Source organism: Microtus pennsylvanicus, chromosome 1 (genome assembly GCF_037038515.1).
Source record: "Microtus pennsylvanicus isolate mMicPen1 chromosome 1, mMicPen1.hap1, whole genome shotgun sequence".
Lineage (NCBI taxonomy): Eukaryota > Metazoa > Chordata > Mammalia > Rodentia > Cricetidae > Microtus > Microtus pennsylvanicus.
Window position 1 is genome coordinate 138,031,290 of NC_134579.1, and position 19,393 is coordinate 138,050,682.

The window sequence follows — 19,393 nt, forward strand, 5'->3', positions numbered from 1 at the left end:
TCCCAGCATTCAGCTTAGTTTCCCCCCACCTACCTAAGTTCTGCCCTTGCTATAGGCCAAAGCAGTTTATTTATCACCAGTGGTATTCACAGCACACAGAGGGCAATCCCACATCAAAGCTTCCTCACAGAGAGGGGCTGGGTTTGTGGCTCAGTGGTAGAGCACTTGCCTAGCTCACACAAGACCCTGGATTCTATTCCCAGCACTGAAAAAAAATGATACTTATTAAATGCCCTGTTTCAGATTGTATGCAAATATATAGTAGCTGTTAAATCCGGGCAAGCAGCTCTACTAAGGAGCACAGCACAGCAAGAGCTGTGGATTCAAGATGCCTGTTGGACACCAACAGGTACACAGGCGATGCTAAGTCGGTAGGTCTCGACCCATGGGTCGCCACTATCAGATATTAACATTATGATTCACAGTAGCAAGGAAAATAATCTTAAACTTGGGGGACTCACCACAACATGAGGAATTGAACTAAAGGGTTGCAGCATTAGGAAGGTTGTGAACCATTGCTCTAAGTGAATCAATGAGAGAATGGAGTTAGGAGAGAAGGACTCCCGGGGCCCTAAGATGGTCCCTGGAAGAGGGAGAGAGTCTCTTCAATGGTGTGGCCTCAGAATCAGGAGTCTATGCTCCCGTAAACAACCTCTCAGCTAAGACCCCGTAAGCAACCCTGATGGAGCTCATCAGGTCATCCAAATCCACTAACCAAAAGCAGAAAAGGGGACTAGGTAGAAAGAGGAAGGGGACTCCGAGGGAGTGGAACAAGAGAGGGTAACAGGTTGAATAGGATAAAAATACATTGTGTGTGGTGTAGGAAAATGCCAGAACGAAACTCATTACAGGTATCATTAGCATATGCTAATAAGAAGGAAGTTAGGGCCCGGAGGTGGCAGAGTGGATAAGCACTTCCATACGAGGACTGGAGTTTATAGGCTCCAGTTTATAGAACTTTTGAACCGAAGTCAGGAGACCCCTGGAGCAAGTTGGCCAGCTAGAGGAGGGATTTCAGAGAACCTACCTAAATAAATACAGTCAATAGGAATTGTGGGATGTCAATGCCTGTGAATACCCATGTAGGAATAAGCACCAGCATACACATGAACACACACAGAGAGACACAAATACACAGATACACATTCAAAAACTAATTTTTAAAAAAAGTCTACAAACCAGGCTTGATGGATCAAGCCTTTAATCCCACCAAGTGAGCAGTGGAGGCAGGAGGATTAAGAAGTTCAAGGTCATCCTTAGTTACTCACTGAGTTCTAGGGCAGCCTGGGCAACCTATGGCCGGGTTTCAAAACAAAATAAAAGAATGGTTCAGCAAATCTAGACTGACCTAGGTCGAATAACTATGTCATGGAACCTTGTAATCTAGGGACAACAGAATGTCAAATCCCTCCTAGTTAGTGAAGGTAGGATGCGGGAGGAAACTGCCTCCAAGACACCACACTTGCACGCCAGCACGCACACCAAGATAAGCCGGAGGAGGCAAGAGCCAGGAAGAACCAAGCAGGGTCACCGCCCCACGAGGTGTGGCCCCTGCAGGCAGCCAAAGTCTCCTGCTCCCAGGTTCCTCTTGTTTGCTTACTACGCCCTACCTGGAGCCCAAGTCATTGACTCCGCCCTCTGAACCCCAGGAAAATCTAGATGACCTAGGAGATCCGTTTGTGCGTTGGTGTGGGACTTCTAGGGTCTGCGGGCCGGAGAAATTCGGGTGCGGGCAGTGACGCCTTGCAAGAGGCTGCCCCGCCCCCTCCCCACCCCCCCCTCCGCCTGATTTCGTTGAGGAGGGAGCCGCCCCGTTCCCGCCCCTAACTGGCCCGGCGGATCTAGGAGGTGGAGACCGAGTCGACCTGCAGAGATGGAGGCAACCAGCACCTGGGCACTACTGCTGGTGTTGCTGCTGCTGTTGCTGCTGGCGCTGGCACTGCCCGGGACACCAGCCCGAGGCTATCTACCTCCGGGGCCCACCCCGCTGCCGCTGCTGGGGAACCTCCTGCAGCTGCGTCCCGGGGCGCTGTACTCCGGGCTCTTGCGGGTGAGGGGACGTGGGAACATCCTAACCGGAGAGGGGGAGCGCGGGGGGCGGGTGGTGGTGGAGATCTCCTGAGTGCCTGGGCTCTGCAAGAGTCTTGGGCTTTCTTAGGAAAAAGGTAGAGGCAGCGGTCTTCGGGGCAAAGGGACTATGAATGAGCGAACTGGAGGGTGAGCCAGGGAGGGTGCCCAGGTTGAGAAGGGCAGAGCTCACGCAGTCCTGGAGGCAGGACCAAGGGGGAAAGTGATTCCTGAAGGGGCAGGGGCAGGTAGTTCTGTGCTAAAAAAAAAAAGGGGGGGGGACGAAATGTCCTGGGAAGGAGACTAGAGGAGGGAGGAACACAGCTCATAGAGATCTAGAAAGAAATGGGACCGGGGCCCAGAAGGGCAGGGGTTCCAGGTCTCAAGAACCCACAGAATACTGGAAAGGTAGTGAGCTGGAACCAAAACTGTAAAGCAGGCACTCTCTAAGGCAAGGATGGTAGTGGACGAGTTTGTGCCCAGTACCCCTGTTGGGAGGGAAACATCTGGAAGCCTGTGGAGGCTGGAGGGGGCTGAGCAGAGAGCATCCTGGGCTAAAGGAATCTGCCTCAGAGACTCCCGGAGTGGGAGGATGGGTGTAGCTCAGCTAGGAGGGAGCTGGGAGTTCCTGCCACCGGGTGGGAGGATGGGGAGGCAGTCCCAACCTGCCTGGGGTAGTGGGGGATGAAGCATTCCATTCAAAAATATTCTGAGGGACATTTAAGGACAGAAAAAGGGGGTGGGCGTCTAAGGGAGAGATGGGACGTATGTTCCACTGAAACTGCTGTGGGATTTAGGCTTTAGCAGAGGTTGAACTGGGTAGCTGGGTACTGGGGAAAGGGGTGGAAACGGAAGCTGACTGTGGATGGCCCCAAGATCAGAGGTTAGAGCCTGGAAGTGAGAGGGAAGGCATAGGATGTGTTTAAGAAGAACCTACGCTACACTCCCATGCAAGAAAAAGAACAACTTCCCAAACAGGTATTTTTGCTTGGGGTGGCAAGGGAACCAGTTCCTGGTATAGGGGGCAAAAGCCAGACCACATGACTTACCCGAGGACAGGGCTTGGAACTAATGCAGCCTGCCTGGCAGAAGCAGCTCTCTGGGGCCAGTCACCACCCTCTTCTCCCTTTCTGCCCCCAGCTAAGTAAGAAGTATGGGCCTGTGTTCACTGTACACCTGGGGCCCTGGCGCCGCGTGGTGGTCCTGGTTGGCCATGATGCCGTAAGAGAGGCCCTGGGAGGTCAGGCTGAGGAATTCAGCGGGCGAGGAACGTTGGCAACGCTGGACAAGACTTTTGATGGTCATGGTGAGTCATGAGAGCAAATGGGGGCTGCTGGGTCCTGCCCTGCTTACAGGTGTGGAGGTTAGTTTTGCAGGTGACTGGTGCCTTGCTTTCTTTCTCTATGAAAGGGGATGATGGTGGTGACTGTCATTTAGGGTTGCACTGAGGATCCAGTGGAAACTGGGCTTGCAGACTACAATGATAGTAATCACTACCCCGTGGTCTGTGAACTGATAGGCAGGCCAACCTAGGATACATAGTGAGTTCAAGGCCAGCTTTGGCTACTTAGCGTAAGACAGTGCGACCCCCGTCCTCTAAAAACCAGAACTAAGGATATATAGTTCCGTGGCAGGACATGCACAGAACCCACAGTGATGGTCACAGGTCATGTTCTGTAGAGACTACTTATCTAGAATCCCTCAGTAAGGGGCTGGGGGTGAGGCTCAGTGTTAGAGCCCCTGCCTAGAATCCTCCAATGAGGGGCTGGGCGTGAGGCTCAGTGGTAGAGCCCCTGCCTAGAATCCCCCAGTGAGGGGCTGGGGCATGGCTCAGTGGTAGAGCCCCTGCCTAGAATCCTCCAGTGAGGGGCTGGGGTGTGGCTCAGTGGTAGAACCCCTGCCTGGAATCCCCCAGTGAGGGGCTACGGTGTGGCTCAGTGGTAGAGCCCCTGCCAAGAATCCCCCAGCGAGGCTGGGGCTCAGCAGTGTTTGCCTAGACTTCACCAATGAAGGCCTGGGGGGCAGGGGAAGCATGTCTTCCTCCTGGTTTGTGTAAGGCCACAACTTCCATGCCCAAACCAAAAGAGAAAGAAGAGGCTAGGGGGCCCTAAATGTAGAAATAATTTTTCATGTTCAGACAGAATATGCAGCATTGCACAGCCCTGAGTACAGAAGAGCCTGGCAGCACGGTAGTGACTAAGATAGCGCTGCCTACTTCCCCTAGAGCATCCAGACAGACCTGTCATCAATCAGTAACCACACGGAGAGGAACTGGCCAGTATGGGAGGGGCAAGCTAGCAAGGGGGGATAGCTAGGATTCTAGGAATCCACAGGCAGCCTCTGACCCAGCCTGTTCTCTGTGGGATGCCCACGCTGAGGAAGGGAAGTTGTGTCCCATGCAGGACATGCCTGTGCTCACACACAGAGGAGGACACATTCCTTCAGCCCACAGACTCCCGGTGCGTGTCCCTGTCCTAGGTACTGAGAAAATAGAGCTGACCAAGGCGGCTGCAGTGTCTTCTCACTGTGAGGGCTTTGAGAGCAGGATGGGGGGGGGGGGCTGAACTGGAGTGGGACGGGGCTGGAGGCAGGCCTCTCAGAGAGGTGCTGTCTGGGTTGAAACACAAAGGATGGAGTTCACCAAGCACAGTGAAGCAGCTGAGAGCCATTACTCTTTAGTTCAAGTACTTGATAGGCTGAGTCAGGAGAATTGCTAGGAATTCAGGCTAGCCTGGGCTATATAGAAAGACCCTCTCAAAAAAAAAATCATAGACAATTAAAAGTGAAAGAATGGGGTCTGGAGGGATGGCTCAGCAGTTAAGAGTACTTGATGCTCTTAGAGAATTTTGTTCCCAGCACCCATATCAGGCAGCTCGCAACAGTCTGTATTCCAACTTCAGAGGCTCTGACAGCCTCTTCTCCAGCCTCTCCAGGCACTTGAACACACATGAACATACAAATAAAGAATAAAGTTAAGTAAATTTTTTTTTTGAGACCGGATTTTTTTTTACTGTCCAGGAACTAGCTCTGTAGACCAGGCTAACCTTAAACTACAGAGATCCACCTACCTCTGCTTGAGTGCTGGGATTAAAGGTGTCCACCACCACCACCACCACCACCTGACAAAGTAAATCTTTTAAAATAAATAAAAGGATAAGCTGCAGCTAGAGATGTATTTAAGTGGTAGGGTCCTCTCAGAGTCCCCCAGTGAGGGGCTGGGGTGTGGCTCAGTGGTAGAGCCCCTGCCTAGAATCCCCCAGTGAGGGGCTGGGGTGTGGCTCAGTGGTAGAGCCCCTGCCTAGAATCCCCCAGTGAGGGGCTGGGGTGTGGCTCAGAGGTAGAGCCCCTACCTAGAATCCCCCAGTGAGGGGCTGGGTGGGACATGACTCACTGGTAGAGAGATTATCATGTGCAATGCCCTAGGTTCATGGTCAAGAGCCCCTAAAATGTTGGAGGGCCATGAACATGATACAGACAGAGAAAACAGCAAGGGCCCAGGTCGAGGTGAGCGATCATGATGCTTTGAGGAAATGAGAGATGTAGTAGTAGATGATTAATAAAGCTAAAAGTCAGCGTGACTCTGGCCACCTTGCAAGCCTGTGAGTCACACCAGAGCGGCTGGGCTTCTGGTTTTCTGAGGGCTGTGCCTTTCCAACAGGGAAAGACTGCAAAGTGAGTAAAACTGAAGGCTGGAAGCCCAAGAAGGAGCTGAGCTGGACCAGGGCAAAGGCTAAGCATAGCGAGAGATGCTATTTGGAAGAAACAAGAGCCGGAGAGGCCTAAGGCTCTGTTCAGAGGGTGGATGGTGGGGCTGAGGTGGGGAGGGGAACGGTTTGCAAGCTAGTTTCAGACATGAGGGGGCCAAGGACAGCTTCCAACTGCCACTACAAGCCAGCCTTCAACAAGAGTCATAGCACTGAGCTCAGAAGGGGAGGTCTGTGCTGAATGGGTGTCGTGGGTAAAGGAGAAGACAGCATATTTCCAACCTTCTTTTCTCACCATGGCCTCATCTGCCCCATGTGCTGGGATGGGAAGATGGGACAAGGAGAGATGAAAAGGTGATGGGGGAGGGGTAGCCACCCATTCAAGAGACTGTCTCCTCTGGTTTAAGCTCAAAGGATAAAAATCTAATTCATTTGTGCACCTATGGAGCACCTATTGAGTTCTCGGCACACACACACACATGCATACACACACAGAACACACAGACACACACACACCTGCCAGGCTGGTACAGATTCAGGGCAGAGCCCTGGGAACATCTCACTGGGAGGAAGGAGCCAGTTCCTTCTTGAATCCAGCCTTCTGTGCAGGGGTTTTCTTTGCCAATGGGGAGCGGTGGAAACAGCTGAGGAAGTTCACCCTACTCGCACTACGGGACCTGGGCATGGGCAAGAGAGAAGGCGAGGAGCTGATCCAAGCAGAGGTGCAGAACCTGGTGGAGGCCTTCCAGAAGACAGAAGGTCAGCAGGGAGGGGCCGGCAAATGCTTCCAGCCAAGAGGAAGAGGAACCATCTCCATTGTTCTCGGGGGGAGGGGGAAAAGGGGGGTGAATCTGATGGGGGAGGCAGGCGGGAGGGGGTTGCTCACCTCCACACTGACTGAATCCTTCCATACCTGGGGGTGCCACAACAGCTCTGTCTGTCCCTGGGACATTGGCACATTGGCAACCTTCGCCCAGCCTCCCTCTCTCTCTCTTTCTCTCTCTCTCTCTCTCTCTCTCTCTCTCTCTCCCCCTCGCTCCTTTCTTCCATCTTTACCCCCTACCTGCTTTGTCTTGTTTAAGATGGAGGAATTTCACTAGTAGGGCCAGGCTGGCCTGGGACTGGTGACTAATCCTTCTACCTCAACCCCCAAGTGCTGGGATTACAGGTGCCAGCTACCACACCTGGCTCCTTTTGTTCTTTGTCTTCTTTTGGGGGTCTTGGATGTGTGTGTGTGTTAAATACTCTTTACTTGTCAATATACATAAGCCACAGTAAGTGCCTCTCAGCAAGAAAAGGCAGCACCCAGAGCTGGAGAGATGGCTTAGTAGTTAAGCGCATTGGTTGTTCTTCTAGAGGCCCCGATTCAATTCCCAGACCCACATGGCAGCTCACAACTGTCTGTAACTTCAGTTTCAGGGGAATCCGACACCCTCACACAGACATGCATACATACAAAACACCAGTGCACATAAAATAAGAAAGGACATAGGGGATTCTAACTAAATCGGTGTTGTCAAGTTGCTTCCGGACGGTTAGCCATTGCCCGTCACGGGCCAGTGAACACGAACTGAAACTTGTTTCTGAGACAGTGACAGAATTTTCCCCGTGTTTAAACACATTCATATGCCCAGTTACATAAATCAAAATACAAAACCCGTCAGTAGGTCTGCGGTGACAGCCCCATCCTTGTGGAGAATGGAAGACTACTAATTTAGTCCAATCTCATCTCGAGAAAGGGAGAACATGATGGTGTTGATGCAGAAAGATCACATCCACCTTTCCACGTACAAGCCAGCTTTACTTGGATCAGGACCGCCCAACAAAAAGCGTTGTTGAGTTAACTCATAGTACGTATTGAAAGCCATGAGACATTTGTTACGTAATAAACAAGGCAGTGGAGTTACTCGTTAGTGGCCTTTTTAAGATAAGCTATTAGCTTCCTCCTTCTCCATTGCATCGCTTTGTTCCCAGGATGTACTTTTTTTTGGCATTCCCCACATGTTCTCTCAGGTACCCTCCCCAGGTGGTACCTTTGCTCATGTTGGCTTCTGTGTAAGAGAATCCAGCGGCCTGACCGTCTTCGTTCACACAGACCGTGGAGATGTGGTCCAGTCTTACATTAGCCGACCTTTTCCACATTGGGGCACTAGGCACACTTCTTTTTTTTTTTTCTGGTTTTTCGAGACAGGGTTTCTCTGTGGTTTTGGAGCCTGTCCTGGAACTAGCTCTTGTAGACCAGGCTGGTCTCGAACTCACAAAGATCCGCCTGCCTCTGCCTCCCAAGTGCTGGGATTAAAGGCGCACACCACCACCGCCCGGCTTTTTTTTTTTTCCTTAGGCACACTTCTGAACAAAACTCTTGCCTTTCTCAACATCATTCATTCTTAATTTGCTCCTGGCTGGTCAAGACCACAAATGTATGACCCAGAGACGGGCATCAACTTTTGTTGTTTTTCTTTCTTGAAGCACAACTTACTCTGTGGCCCTGGCTGTCTTTGAACTCCCAGCAATTCTCGTGCCTCGATGTGTCAAAGGCCAGGGTTACAGGTGTGAGTCACCACACCTAGCCCTAACTCTCTTTGTGCCCATGTCTTCAGCTAATCCAGTCTTCTCTCTCCCTCTCCCCCAACCCCCGCCATCCAGGACGACCATTCAACCCTTCCGTGCTACTGGCCCAGGCTACCTCTAATGTCGTCTGTTCCCTCATCTTTGGCATCCGTTTGCCCTATGAAGATAAAGAGTTCCAGGCTGTGATCCAGGCAGCAAGTGGTACCTTGTTGGCGATCAGCTCCCCGTGGGGCCAGGTAAATGGTCGAAGTCTTCTCCAGCCTCAGTGATTCCTTCCGAGCACACTGAGAACAAGCTGCATTCTGCACCCACAGGCTTACGAGATGTTCTCCTGGCTACTGCAGCCCTTGCCGGGCCCACACACGCAGCTGCAGCGCCACCTGGGCACCCTGGCTGCCTTCGCTGTCCAGCAGGTACAGCGACACCAGGGAAGCACCCACACTTCAGGTCCTGCCCGTGATGTCGTTGATGCCTTCCTGCTGAAGATGGCACAGGTGTGGAAACTTGGCTATGGCCTGCCTGATCGTCTGTTTACTTAGCATCTGCTGAGTCCTCATCCCTGGGCTGAACTCAGGGTGGGACCGGGAATGGCTAACTTTGCTGGGGAAAGAGACTGTCCCTTCTTCGGTCTAACCTGCTTTACAGCGCTTTTTTTCGGGAAATTCTGAGGATTTCCATCGATCTCTTTCCTTTTTAGTTTTGGTGAGATGTCTTACTCTATAGCCCAGGCTGGCCCAGAACTCACTCTGTAGCCCAGACTGGCCTGAAACTTGCAGAGATCCCTCTGCTTCTGCCTCCCAAGGGCTAAACCTTCAGGTCTCTTTCTCTACCCTTATGTCTCTGCCAAGCGTGCAGGAAGCCCTGGGTTCTACTCCCAGTGTCACGTGACCCGGGAATGGTTATTCACACCTGTCATACCAGCACCTGGGATGTAGAGGCAGAAAATCATCTTCAGCTATTTAGCAAGCTTAAGGCCAGCCTGGGCTACATATGACCCTGTCAAAGCAGGGGGAATGGACGATGGCATGTCTCAGTGGGTAAAGGTGTTTGACACCAAGCCTGACTACCTTGGAGCCACACAGTGCAAGGACAGAACCGACTCCTGCAAGTTGTCCTCCGACCTTCATGTGCATGCCATGGCACACACAAAAGAAAAAAAAATTGTCAGGCAGTGGTGGCACACGCCTTTAATCCTAGCATGCGCGAGGCAGAAGCAGGTAAATCTCTGAGTTCAAGGCCACAAAAGATAGTTCCAGGACAGGCTCCAAAGCTACACAGAGAAACCCTATCTAAAAAAAAAAAAAAAAAATTAAATCCTGAATCTCTATCTGACTCAAATAACAGTTCCTCATTTCTCATCTAGTCCCAAACATTTCTTTTACTGCTCAGGAGAAACAGGAGCCGGGCACAGAATTCACCGAGAAGAACTTGCTGATGACAGTCACCTACCTGCTGTTTGCTGGGACAATGACCGTCGGTGCCACCATCCGCTATGCCCTCCTGCTCCTGATGAAATACCCTCAGGTGCAACGTAAGAAATCGTCCCTGCCGGGCAGTGGTGGCACACACTTTTAATCCTAGCACTCAGGAAGCAGAGCAAGCAGATCTCTGAGTTTGTGGCCAGCCTGCTCTTACAGAGAGTTCCAGGACAGGCTCCAAAGCTACAGACAAACCCTGTCTTGAAAAACCAAAAGAAAAGCTGTTCCCACCAGCCAGGTTTCAGACACCCAAGTGATGGGAAGATTGTGCAGGGAAATGAAAATGAGCCCCCCCCCAAAAAAAAAAAATGAGCCCAGAGTTTAGGGTTCCCCAAGTGGGGACGGAGCTTCTGAGCACGGTCTGAGCGAGCAACAGTGGCAAGCGGAACACGACATACCTGTGACACCTTGTCAGCTTTATCATGTGCCTTGTCCCCAGTTGTGGGGAGCTGTGCACAGAAGGACCTTGAGCAGGGAAGACGTAATTGTATTTGCATTTATTCAGTGATTGATTTTTATTTGAGATAAAGTCTTACTCCATAGCCCAAGCTGGCCTGTTACTCACTGTTATAGCCCAGGATGGCCTCTAACTCAGCGTCCTGGCTCAACTGAGTTTTATAGATGAGAAAGACCACACTCAGTTTAAAGCTGTGTTTTAGAAACTCATCCAGCTGCCACGACAGGATGAACTGTAGGAGATGTAGCTCAGTGGCAGAGCTCTTGCCTAGAATCTCGGGGGAGCGGTATGGGGGCTCAAGAGCCCTTGCCTCAAATCTACTGGTGAGGTGGGGGCATGGCTCAAGGGTAGAGTGATTGCCTAGTATCCACCAGGCTCTAGGTATCATTCCCAGCTACCCCCTTCAACACACAAACACACACACAGAGTGGATCGTGTGGACAGAAACCTGGGGCTAGACGAGGCTATGGAGACATAGGGACGAGGGTAGAAGAAGGTAGGATGGACTTGTCCAGGGGCAGACTTGAGTTTCTAGCTGGGAAACTGAGCTAGGCACAGGAAGAATGGAGACGGAGTTGATTTCAAAGGGGATGTTGAACAGGGACAGTGCCTCATGCCTGTAATCCCAGCACATAGAAAGCCTGAAGCAGGATGATTGCCACAAGTTCATGGCTAGCCTTCTCTTCATAGTAAATGCCAGCCTTGGCTACATAGAGAAAGGGGCGGGGGGGGGAGGTGGGGTAGATATTAAAGTCACCACGGAAGGGCCGAAGATCATAAAAACGGATCTAAGCTCCACAAGACATTGGATCAGAACTGGAGATTAAATAATTAATTGTAATCAGGGCTGGGAAGATGGCTCAGGGGGTAAGAACGCTTGCTGCACAAGCGTGAGGACCTGAGTTCAAATCCCCACCACCAGTAAAAAGCATGGCATGTCTGTACTTAACTATAACTCCAGCACTAAAGGATGAGGACCTGAGACAGGAGAATCTCTGGGACTTGCTGGCCGCCAGCCGAGCTCCAGGTTCAGTGAGAGACTCTGTCTCAAGGGAATAAGGTGGAGAGTGCTACAGTAGGAACCTGACACCCTCCTTGGGTCTCCACCCAAGCACACTTGTGCGCTTGCGCCCCCACCCCACGCCCACCCCCACCACACACAGTTGGAGTCACCATCCAGGTGTGGCCGTGCACAGCAGTAACCCCAGCATTTAGTTAGGACGAACAAGACCCCAGGCCTAGCTCTGCTCCGCGCGTGCTGCCAGCATCACCTTCAAACCACCGCTGCACAAGATGAGGCTTCCAGGAGAATCAGGGTGTCCATCCCGCCCTTGACCCGCAACCCTCCTCTTGCATGCAGAGCGAGTTCGGGAAGAGTTGATCCAGGAGCTGGGACCCGGCAGGGCTCCGAGTCTGAGCGATCGCGCTCGCCTCCCTTACACCGATGCAGTTTTACACGAGGCGCAGCGGCTCCTGGCACTGGTGCCCATGGGAATGCCCCATACCCTCACGAGGACCACTTGCTTCCGCGGATACACTCTGCCGCAGGTGGGTGGATGGCACAGCCAGAGCAGTTATCTCTGCCCTGGGGACAGACCCGGGGGGCAGCGCTGCAGCTGAAAGTCTGGGGCGATGTCGAAAAGTCCCCTGATGGTGATTTCTCTGTCTGTCTGAATCCTCCCCACCACCACCCCTTTCTCTCTGGCCCCAACTGAAAAGCACTTCGGACATACAGCCACCAGGGGGCGACATATCCTCAGTCCTGAGATAACAGTGGCAGCGGCTCCTAGAACCAAATCTGTTTTCAGCCCTGCTGTTTTCTTAGCTGGAACTTGAACAAATTACTTTATCCACTGAGCCTCAAGATACCCCTCTTATAAATTTGGGATAATAATAATATCCATTTGGACTTGAAAGATAATGCTTGTGGAACACCTACCCAGCTGTTGGTGGGTGGGTGCCTTGTGGACTTAGAAAGGGCAGCACAATGTCATAATAACATGAATCAAACATACCATTTGCGGTGTGCCAGCTGTTGCTTTGGATGCTTTCTTTTAGTTATTTTGTTTCCAAAACAATCCTGTGTAATTATCACACCCATTTTACACATCGAAAAAACATCTGTATGAACGCACCAAGCCCTCAAGTAGGAAGACAGGATTTGAACCCAGTACCTAAACTTTAACCACTTCTACCTGCCTGTCTGTTATTTAACAACAGTCCAATGACACTTTTCACTTCAGCTTCCCAGCTCACAACCCGTGGGCCAGATTGCTTAGCCAAGAACTCCTCCGGCCTGCCTTCCCCCTCTAAGGCAGCGGTTCTCAACCTGGGAGTCGAATGACCCTTTCACAGAGGCCACATATCAGATGTCTTGCATATCAGATACTAATATTATGTACGATTCATAACAGCAGCAACATAACAGTTAGGAAGTAGCAATGAAATAGTTTTACGGTTGTGTAAGTTCCACAACATAAGGAACTGCAGTAAAGGGTCGCAGGGTTAGGGAGGTTGAGAACCGTAGCTCCAAGGATACACAAGCTCTAGTCTGGCCCAAGAGGCTGCAGCCCTGCCTGGCTGTGGCCTTCATGGACAACCCTCCCACACACACCCTTGCCTTTGCCTCTCGGAGACATTCCCCAGAGAGGTGACTTCAGATACACAGCTTAATCTCAGAATCACAACATACTCCCAAGTTTTCAAAACAGTGTAAAAATAACACGCTCTGCTAGGCTGACCAGGGCTTTCCTTCGGCTACTGTTTGAGCCCCAGGCCTTAGCTTCCTCATCTTTTACCATCCATGCTGTGGGGTAGTAGGGGTTGAACCCAGCGCCTCTCACATGTTCCGCAAGTGTTCCACCACTTACATCCCTAGACACGTGCCCTTTTTTTCTTTCTTTTTCTTTTGAAATAAGATCTTATGAAGTAGGCCAGGCTGGCCTTGAACTTGCAGACTTGCCATCTTCCTGTCTCAGCCTCCCGAGTGTTGAGATTACAGGCGTGTGCTGCCACATCCAGATTCCCTGTCTTTAAATTGGGGGTATTATTATCTCCTTCCTGCTTTCCAGAGATTCAAGGAAAGTGGACAGGAGGGAGGGCATCGTGTGCAACTGTCACGCGCATGGCAGTGTGGATGAGCGAGTGTCCAAAGAAAGATTTGGCTATCCCAATGTGGTGGCAGATGCCTGTTATACCAGCACTCTGAAGCTAAGGCAGGAGAATTGCTAAAAGTTGAAGGCTAGCCTGGGTTACATAGTGAGCCCCTGTCTTTAGAGAAAGTAAGAGTAAATGGGAGGAAAGAGAGAGTGAGAGACACAGAGGCATTTACTTAAATGCTGACAGCATGTTTGGGTTTGGTTGTTTGCTTTTTTGTTTGAGACAGGGTCTCAGTAAGTAGACCAGGCTGACCTCGAACTCACAGAGATCCGCCTGCCTCTATCTACCGAGTGCTGGGATATATATATATTTAATTGAGCCAGGTGGTGGTGGCGCACACCTTTTATCCCAGCACTGGGGAGATAGAGGCAGGCGGATCTCTGTGAGTTCGAGGTCAGCCTGGTCTATAAGAGCTAGTTCCAGAACAGCTAGTTCCAGTATTTCTAAAGAAATCCTGTCTCAAACAAAACAAAACAAATAAATCTGGTTTTAAATTTTTATTTTTTAAAGTAAGTTATATTAAAAGTATCAATCTAGGAAACCAAGTGTGTGAACTTTCATCTTGTCCCCCAGGGCACTGAAGTCTTCCCCCTGATCGGCTCTGTACTGCATGACCCCAAGGTTTTCCAGAACCCAGAAGAATTCCACCCAGACCGCTTCCTGGACACCGATGGCCATTTGAGGAAACACGAAGCCTTCCTGCCCTTCTCCTTAGGTATCTACTGGGCCTTAGGGGTAACCAAAGGGTGCTGATTGCTTATAACCAGTGGGTGTCAGTGCCAGCAGGGGCAGCGCTTTCCTGCACCCCAGGGTCCCTGTTGACTCCCCCCACCTCCCCCACTCTGTGGGCCCAGATGTGAGCACAGCTGACTCAGGTCCCCCTCCACCACCAGGTAAACGAGTCTGCCTGGGAGAAGGCCTAGCTCGGGCGGAGCTCTGGCTTTTCTTCACCGCTATCCTCCAAGCCTTCTCCCTGGAGACGCCGTGCCCACTAGGTGACTTGAGCCTGCAGCCAATCGTCAGTGGACTTTTCAACATCCCCCCAGACTTCCAACTGCAGCTCCGGCCCACGGGTGACCAGTCCAGATGAAGAAGGGTGGGAGCCACCTGGGATGGTCGCCTCAAGGGGGTGTGTGAACCAGGTGTCTCAGGAGCTACACCACACCGCACACCATGTGACCTGGCACCACACTCCCCTACACAACAAGGCAACTGATGTATATGCTTTTTTTGGAGAAGGCTATCTGAACCAGGGTCTCGCTATGTAGCACAGGCAGGTCTCAAACTTGTGATCCTCCTGCCTCAGATTCCTGAGCTCTGGAATTACAGGGATGCACCACTAAGGGGCTGCAGAGGCTTTCAGACGACGCAAATGTCATACACGCCTTCTGAACCCACACGCCTCCTATTAGATTCCCCACCAAGCCCATCCACGACACGGCTCCCTGTGCTCCAATCCCAACCCAGCTACCACCCACACAGCCACAAGACAGCCCAACCATGTTCAGGATTCATATGTCCTCCCTGTCTGTCACCGCTGTCGCTGGGCCCCTGCCATAGAAAACAGCATGCCCCAGCTGGGGTCACATCCCAGCCAGAGCGATGTCCCTGTCTACTCCCATGATGACCTCACCACCATCCAGGCACATGAGTACCTCCACCTATGGCCACCAGCCAGCTATCCACCCAGCCAAACCATATGTGACAATGTCTTGGCTCTTCCGAATTTCTTCCTACTGAGATACGCCATGATGGCAAAACTATTCCCGGCTACCTCCACGCCCTTGTTCATTGAACACACTCCCTGCAACAAGTTTTCCCAAGTATAAATGTTTCTTGGACTGTAATTGTGCACAGAGATCTTGTACAAATGAGGACCAGCTACCCCAAGGAGAAGCTTGCCCAGCCATGTTTATGTACTCAAGTTTAATCAGGGCTCTGCTCTCAAACACATCCTGACTTTATTTGGCATTGAAGTCCCCATTGGGGGCTGGAGATGTAGCTCAGGAGCAGGGCACTTGCCTAGCATTCGTGACGCCTACGATTCAATCCCCAGCACTGCTCAAAAAACAAAAATTTTTAAATCTCCATCCAACCATTTCCTAGCCAGTCCCCTGAAAGGGGGGATGGGTTCTGCCCCTCCATAACAGGACAGAGGCCATACCTGACCTCTTTGTGGCTTCGAAGTCCCCGTTTTGCAATAAAAGTTTGTTTCTGGCCCAGGACTGGACCCCCTCTGCTTGTGTTCTGAGTAAGGGGTGGGGATGGGGGAGTCGCCCCTCCCCTGAGGCTGGGAGGGAGCTGAAAAACACGGTCACCGCCCACCTCACTGTTGACATCAGCACCAGATGTGAAGCTGAGGGGGAGCGGAAGGGAGGGACAGGGCTGAGGCTGTCTGCTTGTCCTGCTTCTTCAGCCAATGACAGATCTGGCCTCTGGAAGCAGATGTGGACACACGGGCACTAAGGACAGGACTGCTGCCCTGTTCTTGGCTCTCTTACCCTCCTTTCCCCCCCTGTTTTCCCCATTACTTCATTAAAAAAAATAATTATCAACTCTGCTGGAGGACACCCACCTAACATATACAGGGCCATGAGTTCTTTATCACCGATAGAATTAGAAATAAAATAATCACTAACTTCCTGCTTAGCCGGGCGGTGGTGGCGCATGCCTTTAATCCCAGCACTCAGGAGGCAGAGAGGCAGGCGGATCTCTGTGAGTTAGAGGCCAGCCTGATCTACAAGAGCTAGTTCCAGGACAGGCTCCAAAGCTACAGAGAAACCCTGTCTCAAAAAACAACAACAACAAAAAAAAAACCTAACTTCCTGCTCTGTCTATTCTACTTATTGCTCTTGTTCAGGGTGATTTTAAGGCAAATATTAGAAAATAATTGAACATGTCTTTTATTTATTTTTTGACTTTTATTTTTTGTTTTTCAAGACAGAATTTCTCTGTGTAACAACCCTGGGTGAGATGGAATCAGAGGGCCATGCTGGGCCAGTCTCACCCCCCGCTGGCCCTGCCCCTCAGTGAATGCTGCAGCAGCAGGAGAGCTTCCCCTACCCACACTCGGGAGAGATTGGCGACCCTGGTAGCATGGGCATAGGGAAGCTGACTCTGCCCCCTCCTCATGGGATAGGCATGGTGGTCTGGTCTGACCAACTCAACTACCACCCAGGCCCACCCTAACGTCTACCCCATCCAGGAGCTGCTGGAGCTAGTGAAGGGTCTGATCCTGTGGAAAGACACCATGACTCGGGGATACCCCAGAAGAGTTCCAGTGAGGATCCAGTGAGGATGTATGGACTAGAAACCAGACTCACTGCCATGAACACTGGCGAGTAGAGCTGACTGAACAAAAGGGTTCACCGTGTGACTCACTGTGGATCCCAAAGCCACCAGGATGAATGAAGAGGTGTAGGAGAGGCAGGAAAGACAGAGGAACAAAGATGTTTCTTTTCTTTCTTTTTGTTCGTTTTGTTTATTTTATTGGTTTAGTTTGATTTTTTTTTAATTTTCATTTGGGGGTCTGGTGCAGGGGGAAGGCATGGAGAGACTGGAAGGTGAGCAGAATTGGGGTGCATGATGTGAAATTCTCTGTGAGTTTGAGGCAAGCCTGGTCTATAGAGCAGGGTCCAGGACAGCTGAGGCTACACAGAGAAACCCTGTCTCAAAAGAAAAGAAAAGAAAAGAAAAGAAAAGAAAGAAAAAAGCAATGACTTACCTTTGCTTTGTATTCAAAATCACATTCAAGGAAATCTGGAATCCTCAAAGTAATGCATTTAAAGAGTTGTGGAGCTAAATATGGTAGTGTGTGCCTCTAATCCCCACACCCAAGAGGCTCAGGCAGGGGAATTACCAAGAGTTTGAGGCCAGCATGGAGTACACCATGAGTTTCAGGTAGCCTAAGCTAAATCTCAAGGTTGTCTCAAAGATAGGTAGGTAAATAACCATGGATGGACCTTGCACTATGTCAACATAACAGTTGACATTATGACAATTCCAGGAGAAAAAAGAAAAAGAAGAAAAGACAAATTCATTCATGGCTTCATTCACAGAGAAGAATCGCTGGGCACCGAGGTAAAACCTACTAGATTAGTGAATGTGGTCACTGAGCACTGAGTTGGAGAGAGAGTTCATTGGTGCAGTCTTTGCTTAGTAAGTACCACAGAAACACTGACGCAGCTCAACTGGTAAGTGCTTGCCTTACAAACATGAGGTCCTAAGGTCAAAGCCTAGAAGCACACATGTGTGCAAGCGCGTGCGCGCGCACACACACACACACACACACACACACACACACACACACTACATATTCTCTCCTTTCACCATGTGTGGGCTCCAGGGCTCAAAACTCATCAGCTCTTTTAGTCAAAAGTATGTAATTTAATAATATTAAATAGATTCATCTTTATTATTACTGCCATTGTTGTATTGTGTTCATGTGTGTGCAGTACCTGCAGAGGCCAGCAGAGGGCGTCAGATCCCTTGGAGCTGAAGTTACTGGGGGTTTGCCCAGCTTGGATGCTTGGTGTTGAACTCCATCCCTCTGCAAGAGAAGCAAGTGCTCAAATATGGAGCCATCTTTCCAGCCCCTAATTTTGTTTGCTCTGAGACAGGGTCTCACTCTACAGCCCAGGCTAACCCGAAACTCACTATGTAGTTCAGGCTGCCTTTGACTACAGTGAGTGTCCTACCTCAGCCTCCTGAATGCTGGAATTACAAGCATGAGCCACCACACCCGGCTAAGGTTTATTTCTGAAAAGTAGAACCTTATGACTCACTCTGACCCTCATCATGACAGACTGATCAGGGGGGCCTCACAAAGGGATTCTGCGTTCACTCTTTTACATTTATTTATTTTGTGCTGGAAGGGGGTGTGGGTACTTGCATGCCATGGCGCTCATGTGCAGGTCAGGGGACAACTTGCAGAAGTCGGTTCTCTGCTTTCACTGTGTGGGTTCCAAGTATCAAACTCAGTCTACCAGCCTTAGAGGCAAGCATCTTTACCCAGTAAGCCATATCACTGGCCTTATATTAAACATGCCGGGGATATATTGATTTTTGAGTTTGTCTATTTAGTGTCCTTGGATGTGGGTACAGATCTGAAATTTTTGGGAGCATGAGTTTACCTGTATGTATATATGTGTGCCATATGTGTGCCTGGTGCTTGTGGGGTCCAAAAGAGGGCACTGGATCCCATGACACTGGAGATAAAGGTGGTAAGGGCTGGGGACTCAACCCCAGTTCTCTGTAAGAGCAGCAACTGCTCTTAAGGACCAAGAGATTGCTCTAGTCCAGTGGTCCTCAACCTGTGGGTCACTTAGCGGGCGTTTACATCACCATTCGCTGCGGTAGCAAAACTGCAGCTACGATACAGCACCTCTGCATTAAAGGGCTGCAGTGTTAGAAAGGTTGAGAGGCATTGTTCTGGCCCCACTCTGTTTTGAGACAAAGCCTCACGTAGCTCAGGCTGGCCTCAAACTTACTGTGTCACTGGGGCTGGCCTTGAACTCTTGATCTTTCTGCTTCCATATTCCAAGTGCTGAGATTGTGTCACTGCGCCTCTCTTAGACGTTTGAAATTAAAACTCAAGGACTGGAGAAACAGCTCAGCAGTTAAGTGCACTAAGCTGCTCTTCTAGAGGACCTGGGTTCAATCCCCAGAACCCAGCTCACAACCATCTATAATTCCAGACACCCTCTCTGGTGTCTGTGGGTACTGCATACACATAGTGCACAGACATATGCAGGCAAAACACCCATACACATAAAAATAGAACCAAATTTTTTGTTTGGTTTGGTGCTTCAAACAGGGTTTTTCTGTAGCCCTGGCTGTTCTGGAACTTGCTCTGTAGACCAGGCTGGTCTCAAATGTACAGAGATCCACCTGCTTCTGCCTCCTGAGTTCTGGGGTTAAAGGCTTGCACCACCACACCAGGCAATAGAAGCAAACTG

At 50.6% G+C, this 19,393-nt stretch overlaps 1 protein-coding gene across 1 annotated transcript; it reads left to right on the top strand.

Moving 5' to 3' along the window:
• Positions 1 to 1,544: 1,544 nt before the first annotated feature.
• Positions 1,545 to 15,655, top strand: Cyp2s1 (cytochrome P450 family 2 subfamily S member 1). The gene is made up of 9 exons (XM_075988028.1): positions 1,545 to 2,050; positions 3,208 to 3,373; positions 6,381 to 6,530; positions 8,418 to 8,578; positions 8,657 to 8,836; positions 9,732 to 9,873; positions 11,638 to 11,825; positions 14,010 to 14,151; positions 14,330 to 15,655. The coding sequence occupies exons 1-9, from the start codon at positions 1,874 to 1,876 to the stop codon at positions 14,524 to 14,526; spliced, it is 1,503 nt and encodes a 500-aa protein (XP_075844143.1). The 5' UTR covers positions 1,545 to 1,873; the 3' UTR covers positions 14,527 to 15,655.
• The last annotated feature ends 3,738 nt before the right edge of the window (positions 15,656 to 19,393 follow it).